Raw genomic sequence first — 9,465 nt, forward strand, 5'->3', positions numbered from 1 at the left:
TATATATATATATATATATATATATATATATATATATATATATATATATATATATCAAATGGGAAAAAGAGGGACATTCCAAAAGACTGTACTGATGCAAACTGGCCTGTCCCTGAACACAATGTTTGTTATGTAGCTCACCTGTCACTGGGACAGTTGTAAAGGTAAAGTCTGAGCTCTGTGTCCTTCTGCGTTATTTGCAGAGACACAATAGGTGTAATAAATGCTAGATTAATCCTGGCTTGCAATTATGTTCCGTTTCAGACAGCAGGCATCATTAATGACTAGGTAGTTGTATGAAGCAGATAGCTATCTTATTTTATTTAACAGCTTAATAATCTATTGTTAATTTTAGCTATTCAGTTTAGAAAATTTTCTGACAAAAACAAGAGGTCTCGGTAATGGATGCCTTCTCCCTCTCCCTGTTTATCCTTCCTTTCCGTTCCTTTTCCATTTTTATATTTGAAAAATATAGTGGGACAAATCTAATTCAGATTAATCTAAATCAAATTCTTTTTGGGGCCCCCCTCAGTCAAGGGCTCGTAGAGTCGTCCTAACTTTCCCCCCAATACGGCGCCTCTGTCTGTTGTATAAGATGTTAAGAGTATTGTGCACGTCTAAAGGTTAAACATTTGTTTTTTTTTTCCTTATATCCACATCTTTAATCCAATAGTAAACCAATCAGCTAAAACCAAGTTAGAAACTACTATGGTTTTGTTTGTGTTTTTGTGCATACCAAGTTAAACTAACAAACCCTTTGTTACACCCTGATTTGACTTTCTCTGAATGTGTAAAAAAATACTAATGTACTCCTTGACCCAGACCCAGAAGGCTCTATTGTCTACAGTTTGATTCTGCTTTCTCCCTGTCTTCTCCTCTTTTTCTACGTCTGCTGTGCATGAATCCTTCAGAGGCAGCAAACTAGCTTCTGCCCATATCCCGTTTTTTTTAAGCTCCCCCAAAGACAGAAAGGGAAGGTTAGTAACACTGAAATAAAGTTAAACCTCTTTAGGTGTTGTTCTGTGAAGATATGCTGGAGCTTCAATTTAATTTTATATTTTGCTTCATTGCGTTATTTATATAAAAAAGAAAATGGAGGTTAATTTCCTAATTAGGAAACTGTATTTGCACCGTTATAGTTTTTGTGTTTTTATTATGGTTCATCAGATGCAGGCTGCAGAGCTGTTTCCATTTCTTTCTCTGTATTGCATTAATCTCTGCTTTATGCTTAAGCTGTTTGCTTGCTGTTCCTTTCATAACTCTCTGTAACCATGAGGCCAACCACTTTGCTTTGCTTGGTTGAACACAGCTCAGCTTCATCAGAGCGTTAGACTTTGATGTGATGCAGCACAACAGGCAGACTTTGGAAAACTATGTCCCAATGTCTAAACTTGCTTTGACCCATCTCTTTGTTTCTGTGCATGTCTCTGTGTGCAATGTCTGGCACTATCTTGTATGTGTCTGGGTGTGATTTGTTTTTCCGTCTGTGTTTGCTGTTTGGTGGCCACAATCAGGCCAGACTCAGCAGAGGGCTTTTCGTCTTGTCCTTCGGCCGGCAGTCGTAATGGAGAAAAAGACTGGGAGAACGACTCGACCACCTCCTCCACACCCTCCAACACAGAATACACAGGTAGAAAGGGGGAGAAATTTGGGATTTGTATTCTCTCTGCTCTGTTTGTCCGGCAGATGTTTAATTTTTGCACTCTCATCCCTTCTTTCCGCAGGACCAAAACTGTACAAGGAGCCTAGTGCAAAATCCAACAAGCACATCATCCAAAATGCCCTAGCTCACTGCTGCCTGGCTGGGAAAGTCAACGAAGGGCAGAAAAACAAGATACTTGATGTATGTTTTGTATCTGTGGTTGTATAATGGTTACAGGTTAAGTTACATGAACTTTGTTTCACTTTCTTTGACTATTCTTACCTAAAGGTATAGTGGACGATCTTTTTTGGACTTCGAGGTCCAGGGGGGACATCCTATCTTTTGGTTGTCCCACATGCAAATCTTTGTGACGTGCTAGTTTTCCATCACTGTGCATTAGAAAACACTGGTGTATGTGTGCAGTAAGCTTTGGTTTCAGCTATTTCTCTTCCTGCATACTATGAAATAATAGATCATTAAATAAGAAATACCCAAAGGAAAAAAAATAGACTAGACCTAATTTGGGCATTCTTTCATTTTATGGCAGAAGAGCAGGCATGGTCTTTTGCATGTGTAGTAATTCGCTGGGGAAGATTCTCAGTCACCCAGGTCATAGTCATTCCATAAAAGTTCAAAAAGCAAGCCACTTGATTTTGTTTTCCAAATTTGAAGACATTTCCCTTCCCATCCAAAAAGCTTTTTCAATTCAAGATGTCTGGAGTAGCGTTGAGTTCCTGGCTTATAGAGAGGCCCAGACAAAAGCCTTGTTATGGCTTTGAAAACATGCAAATTGAACCAAAAAACGGGTCCGTAGTAATTCAGAAATGGACTTGCATTTCTTACGTACATTTCCAGAAAAATCGTTCACTATGTCTTTCAAGTTGTTTTGATTATGCTTAAAAGTCAGGGAAATACTTTAGACAGATTGCCTGTTTTGAAGAACAGCAGGAAAATTGGTTACAAAAAGATTAGTCATTATTTCTATACTTTTTGTCTTTGGACCCAAAGCCATAAGTAATCCATCTTTTTTAATGCTTCTCTCAGAATTGTTCAGAGAGGTACAAGGTCTAGGAAAGAAACCTGTCTTCTTAATTATTATTTGACATTATTTGTGTGGACCAACTTGCCGTCAGTCTACACAGATGCCTCTTTTCTCACTTCAGGATTTATTATTTTTAACCTGCTCCTCTTCTTTCTTTTCTTCGACAGCAGGCTTGCCACGCTCCTCTCTAGCATGGCATTCATATTAAAACACCCATTACGGCTCCTTGGTCTAATTTTGTTTCATTTTTAAGCTCAAACATTTATTTAGGGGTACCATCTTTGGCTCCACATGTGAATGTAGCCCCAAAGATCGTTCTCCAAGGTGACATTCTGGGGAATCTGAGGCTTTCCCAGACCAGAAGGGTTGTATACTCCATCATCCAAATTCGGGTTCTACAGAATCTTCTTCCTGTTACATTTCCCTGCAAAAACATCCGTTTAAAAAAACTTGCTTGATGACAGAGCTTCTTATCCAGTATCTAAGTGCTTTATAAGCTCAGCAGCCTGAAATGGAAGCTTATGTGTGGGAACTGGTTCTTTTGGTCATTATCCATATCTTACGACCAAAAGTGAGGGTCAGCATGTGCACAAACTGGTTAATCCAGTAGCTTTGCTTTGTTCACTTATCTCTTTTTTCAACTCAACACACTAGCAAGGCACTCATCATACTCTAGGGGGTGTTAACTTATCCTACTTTCTTCAAACTCGCTCTGCTTCTAGTGCACATCCAGATCATGGCATAAAGACATCAACAGAAGGACTTACCTAAAAGAACCTGAGATAGCCCTTTTTTTTTCAAACTGGACACTGTCCTCCCTACAACTACACCTTGAGATCCCTGTCAATGAACAAAATGAACAGAATCAGGGACGAGGGACGGCTCTGGTGGAATCGAAACTGCACCTGTTTGATTCAGACATGGTTTCTGTCTTTGGAAAGGCAAAAGGCACTAACAGTACAACCAAGCTCCTTTAGCAACCCTTCATGGTTAAATATCTGATCCAGTCTTCAGGGAGAATTAAAACCACATTGCCTGTCCTAAATTCAAAGTTTGACAATCAAGTCAGATCCTCCTACTGCTGAATAAACTTTCCCAGACTTGAGAAACACCCTCTCTTAAATGTGGAATCACCTCCTATGGGGTACTACATGAATCACCTCTCCTGTTTTACTTCACTTCTGCCTTTTTGTTCTATTTACAGAAAGCATTGAAAAATGCTTTCCATGGTAACGCACAGCTTTTTATGTCCCTTAGAAAAGACTAAGGGCTCCATACAAATGATTTACTACTCTGGAAGGAAATGAGCAGCAATAGATTTAGCAGTTTTGTTTTGTTTTTCTAGCTAAATGATATCAAAGACATTAATGATATGTATCTGCTAGTCACTTGGTGGTTTGAACTTGAAGCCACCAATCAGGCTCCAAATCTGGTGTAGTGATGATCTAAGACCTGAACCTTCAGAGGCACATGAAGACAATAATAAAGACTGCCTTTTATCATCTAAAGCATAGGACTAATGTCTCAACGGGATCTTAAAAATTGTACTCATGGATTTATCTATAGTAGAATTTATCAACGTTTTGTTCCAAACCAGAAATTAATCTGTGTTAGTACACAAAGGTAATATTCCACATTGATATAATCTTTTTCTTCACATCTCTTGCAGGAAATGGAGAAATCTGAAGCCAATAACTTCCTGGTGTTATTCCGTGACTCTGGGTGTCAGTTCAGGTCTGTCTACACGTATTGCCCTGAAACCGAAGAGATCACCAAACTGGCCGGTATTGGCCCTAAAACCATTACCACCAAGATGATCGAGACTCTTTACAAGTACAACTCGGACAGGAAGCAGTTCAGCAAGATCCCAGCTAAGACCATGTCTGCCAGTGTGGATGCCATCACCATTCCCAACCACCTGTGGCAAACTAAAAAGCAGGGGACGCCCAAAAAACATCCAAAGTAGTGCCAGGTGATGGGGCAGCATCTGGAATTACTCCGTCAAATCAAACAGCTTGTAGAGGACGATTCTTTTTTTTTTTTATTAGACAAACACCAGTTACCATTCCCTAAAAGTCACAACTGGAATTTCAAAATACATGATTAACACATAAAGATAATACAAAGCTGGCTATGACACTACTTCCATTGGGCACAAGTGTTTTCTTGTCAGCATGTGTGTCAATGTTCTCATGTGCCAAAAAAGAAAAGATACCAGGTGAGCCGATGCCTTACCAAGCTTAACTATAGAAGCACTGAATGTCACGCCTCTCAGAGGCACTTTGGATTTCCTTCGTTTATCTTATATAGCCTTATGCTTGTTCTGTCATGGATGCTCTGTGGGTGTTTGTGTCATTTTGTTCTCTGTACACACAGATCTGAGATCAGATTACCCGAATGAAGGGTGGACTCTCTGTGATCAGAAGCAGCATATTTGATGCAACTTCTGCTGCTAAAAAAAGCATGTTTTTAATTGTTTTTTGTTTTTTCCTTTTTTACATGTCACTGACATCCCTATAAACAGGTTATATTTCAGTATGTTTGTGTGTGAGTGTGTGCACATACAGTGAAGTGCCAAACAGTGCGTCAATTGGAGAATGCATTAGTTGAAGGAGTGCGTAAGGATGTGTCCCATCAAACGGTTCTGGAAAACACCTGCAATATACTTTTTAATTTATTTTATTTTGGTATATTTCTGAAGATATCTTAAGCTTTATTTGGAATCCTCTGAAATCCATCGCATACATTAGTTACATGTGTTTGTATATAATGAAGCAAGTCAGCTCTTGGTAGCATTTAAGTAGCTTTTGTAATTGATCACTTTGATGTTTGCTGGTTTCTCTGGGACCTTTTATTGTGCTGCAGATGCAGATGAGTCCCATCTCTCAACAGCATTACTGAAACAACTACCATGAGATATAAATCTGTGTCATCAAGATGTGCAGTGATTTAAATGCTAACTTTTGACCATGCTGCAGAGTAAACAAATGATTAAAAATGTCACATAGAGGTGTTGTGTGTTCTCTGTGGTCTGGATTAAGATTAATTGTAAATACAAAGATGAACTTACTGTACCCACACTAGCTGTTTCAGACTCTCTCCACTACTGTCATGTTTCATCCAAGATCTTTCTGCATTGTTACTGCCGGTCCTTTTCACTTTACTGTTGCATTTTTACGTCAGGCATTCCTTTCAGTATGTGTTGACTCTGTACAGATATATTTTGACATATAAGAAGTATTTTTTGTAAGGATATTTACTAGTCGGAAGTGTGCACTAATGAAGCAGTACAGTTATGGAAGGATATGTGCTTGAATGCAAAGTTCTGCTTTTTTTTCAAGTTCTGGATTCATTTTGTTTTGAATCAGGAAAATATGATCAATATTTCATGCATTTCTGTTCTGTTTGTTTTTATTTTTGTTTTTAATTGTTCTTTTCTGTTTTATTAAAAAGCCAGCTCTTAACAGTTTTAACAGTCTCTGTCTCAGCTTACTGTAATTTTGAAATGCATAGTTTGTTTTATGGTGATACTAACCATCACTGGTGGCACATTTATTTCAATTAATAGCAGCTAAGTAGCTGCAGTATAAATAGGCTGCTTTTTTTGTTAATATTACTGCTTTGGAAGTAATATTCTCAGTCCTACGGTTTCCATAAATGAGGGTGCCAATATTTCAAATAAGTAGTTTGAAATCTCAGATCTAAAAAACAATAACTTGTTTTACTTGATGTGATAAACATTAATCTGTGAGGCTTCAAAGTTTACTTTTGCAACTCCTTGCAAATTTTGGATATTGGATAATACGGTACTTATATTAATTAAGAAGAATTGTCATTTTGGATGAAGAAGAAGAGTGTTGGCCTAGTGGTTGGAGCAGTGTGCTTGTGCTCTAAGGTTGCAAGTACCCGGTTCGATCCCCGCAGCCTAAACTCTGGGTCCCTCAGCAATACCCTTAACCCCTGATTGCTCCGTGGGCGCCACACAATGGCAGCCCATCGCTCCCCAAGGGGATGGGTCAAAATGCAGAGAATGAATTTCCACCTTGTGGGACAAAGTGATTTACATTTACGTATATGGAAGTGGTTTACAAGTGCAGGACAGTGAGAAGAGTATCAGTGTGTTTAGGTCTCATCCTGCGAGCAAGTTTACCCAAAAGCAGAGAGTAAGATGCTTAAAGAAGCCTTAAAATACCCTTTGTCCCTCATAGAATGTATAGCAGACTCCTGCATGGCTCCACAATCAGAGGAAAACTGCATAGGTTAGAACTTTGATGGAAGGTGTGGAGGAGCTAACCTCTGATCTTAAAGAAAATCATGAAGACATTGTTTAACTTTACCTGAAGGAAAAGAGACTGCAGGGCTAAAAGTTAAGGTGTAGCGGAATGTCTTTTCTATTTTCTAATGCAAATTAGGCTCTGTTCGTCTGCGACCTTCTTTCAGTGTCATGTGGTTTAAGAACAACCCGTATAGAGTTACAGCTCTTGCTCCACAGTAGATTTCCAGCAAATTAAGCTGTCAGTTTTGTTTACATGCTCTGCGACATGTTTGCGGTATTTACAGTTTTTTGTGGCTGTCTAAAGAGTTATTTACTCTTTAAAGTGTAAGCCTTGAACACTAAAATTGTAATGAGTAGAACTATCAATCACTATATCTTAAAGATCCAGATTTCCAGTGTTTTGGGTTATTTTTTCTCTGGAACTTGACTTCAATTTTCTTGGTATTTAGTGTATGTTTCTTTGTGGATACTGAAATGGGGTCTGTCTCTATACAAATCACTCCCTGACTCTGGCCTCCGTAGCAGTTTGAAAGAACAGATATCTTCATGGCACCTCAGAAGGAAGCTACAAGGCAATGAAAAAAATATTAAGATCAGACTAATGAGGCATTTATTGTCTGTTTTGCTTTGTTTTCTTCTGATGAGCAACAACATCCAATGTGTGTCACTCACAAAATGTGTTGGAAGATCTTTCTTTTTTTTTTTTTTTGTAGCCACAGAATATCTAGCAAAAACAACATACATGCAGCTGTTTGCCTGAAACATCAAATAATTCACAAATGATCAACAATCATGATCACGCTCTTCTGTTTCTCAGAATTTAAATGTAACAAAGACAGGTGAGATTGAGTTTTACCAAGTCCCAAGTAACTCTCAAGTCTTTGAAGAACAAGTTCCGAGTTAAGACCAAGTCTTATGGTTTATTTTTCAAGTCATTAACAAGTCTTATTCACCAGCTATTCTTTAAATATTGAAGTATTTCAGTCTTGCAATGGACTGAAACCTTCAGGATGTAGCTTTTGTTGCTCCAATAAGAGAATCAAGTCAGTTTATGAAAAAAAAATTTCATCTCCAAGTCAGATCACTGCAAGAAGTCTGTCTTTTCAAATATAGTATAATGAAGTATCGTCTTAAAGTCTTACTAAGTCTAAAGTAAGTAATAAAATATGTAAATTGAATTGAGCCATCAGGTCAAAGTTTAAATCTGTAAGGTTAAAGTATATTTAATTTAAGTATATATACTTTAATCTTACATGTTGAAATGTATTTTTGATTGGAGCATGGCAATGCTGTAAAACTGCAATGGTTCCTAAAAAGGTTTGCTGCAAAGCAAACATTCCCAGCTCCCTGCAGCAGAACTTTTTTGTTGTTGTTGCACAAGAGAACAGTTATAAGTGGATACAGAGATCAGATAAATTCAATATTTATACAGTTAAACATATTAAAACTTAATGAATTGATGGAGTATAACATTTTAACATGTATGCATAAGGCACATAGAAAGTCCTACCCAATATTTCAAATTAGATTTTTAGAAAGAGAAATTAGATAACAGGAACAGATGTTTTTATTTTAAATCCAGACATAGAACGGTGGCCGATGGAAAGATATATTTCTAATAAAGGTGTTAATACATAGTTCAGTATAAATATTGCGTTAAAACAATCAAAAATCTTTTCTGAATTTAAAAGCAGAGGTGTAGCTAGAAAATTTTTATAAGGGTGGCCAGGCAAAAGTAAATAAATGTAAATATATGAAAATATATGAAAAATTAAAACGTTTAGAATATTCCACTTGAAGGTATTACTGCTGCTACTGGCCCTTTTGAATTCATGGGCTGCATCCTCTGTAGGCCAGATTCGAAGGACGATTACGACATAGCGTGGTGCCGAGGTCTGGTCGGATTCCAAGACGCTTTTGTTAAGCGGTGTTAAAATGCGTCATTCTTTTGGCCCGATATGAAGGATGGGTCCAATGTATCTTCGCTATCCTTGGATATCCCAGGATTCATTGCAAGACCAAGCTAGCCTGCTGCTCCGTGATCAGAGGTAATGGTGCTTGGTGCCTAACAGTGGTGAATAATGGAAGTTCAGTTTAATATAATGTATGTGAATAGTTCCGTCTGAAATGAATGAAAACGGTTGTTTTAATGGTTACTGAGTCAGATATGTGGCGGTGATGTTTGATTTATCTAAAGGTTTTTATCTATTACTGTGTGAATGGGTTTAGCTGTAATTTAAGGACAGATTCTAATATATCTGCAGTGAGGGGACTATAAATCTGATAGGATTTTTATTTTATAATTGCTGTTTTGAACAATATGCTTAAATAAGTCTTTTTTATTGTTGGATATCAGAGATTTTGCAGATTTATTTTATACATACATTGTTTGATTTACTTTGATCTTTCTACCCCTTTTATGGAATAGAATAAAATAGAATATCTCTTTATTGTCCCACAATGGGCAAATTTACTGCAGCAGAAAGATTATTGAAAATGGTCACA

General features: G+C 37.5%; 1 protein-coding gene across 5 annotated transcripts in view; it reads left to right on the forward strand.

The window, feature by feature from the left end:
• LOC107092319 (calmodulin-regulated spectrin-associated protein 2-like) overlaps positions 1-6,151 on the forward strand; it is a 42,579-nt gene extending 36,428 nt beyond the window's left edge. For 3 of the 5 annotated variants that reach the window (XM_015386711.1, XM_015386713.1, XM_015386712.1), the window contains 4 exons: positions 912-977; positions 1,515-1,630; positions 1,725-1,843; positions 4,354-6,151. In XM_015386711.1, coding sequence (XP_015242197.1) covers positions 912-977; positions 1,515-1,630; positions 1,725-1,843; positions 4,354-4,650 — 598 coding nt within the window. In that variant the 3' untranslated portion in view covers positions 4,651-6,151. The remainder of the gene's footprint in view (positions 1-911; positions 978-1,514; positions 1,631-1,724; positions 1,844-4,353) is intronic. The other 2 variants (XM_015386716.1, XM_015386715.1) reach the window with 2 other exon arrangements.
• Positions 6,152-9,465: the final 3,314 nt, after the last annotated feature.

Source organism: Cyprinodon variegatus, unplaced genomic scaffold (genome assembly GCF_000732505.1).
Source record: "Cyprinodon variegatus isolate N-32 unplaced genomic scaffold, C_variegatus-1.0 Scaffold374, whole genome shotgun sequence".
Classification (NCBI taxonomy): domain Eukaryota; kingdom Metazoa; phylum Chordata; class Actinopteri; order Cyprinodontiformes; family Cyprinodontidae; genus Cyprinodon; species Cyprinodon variegatus.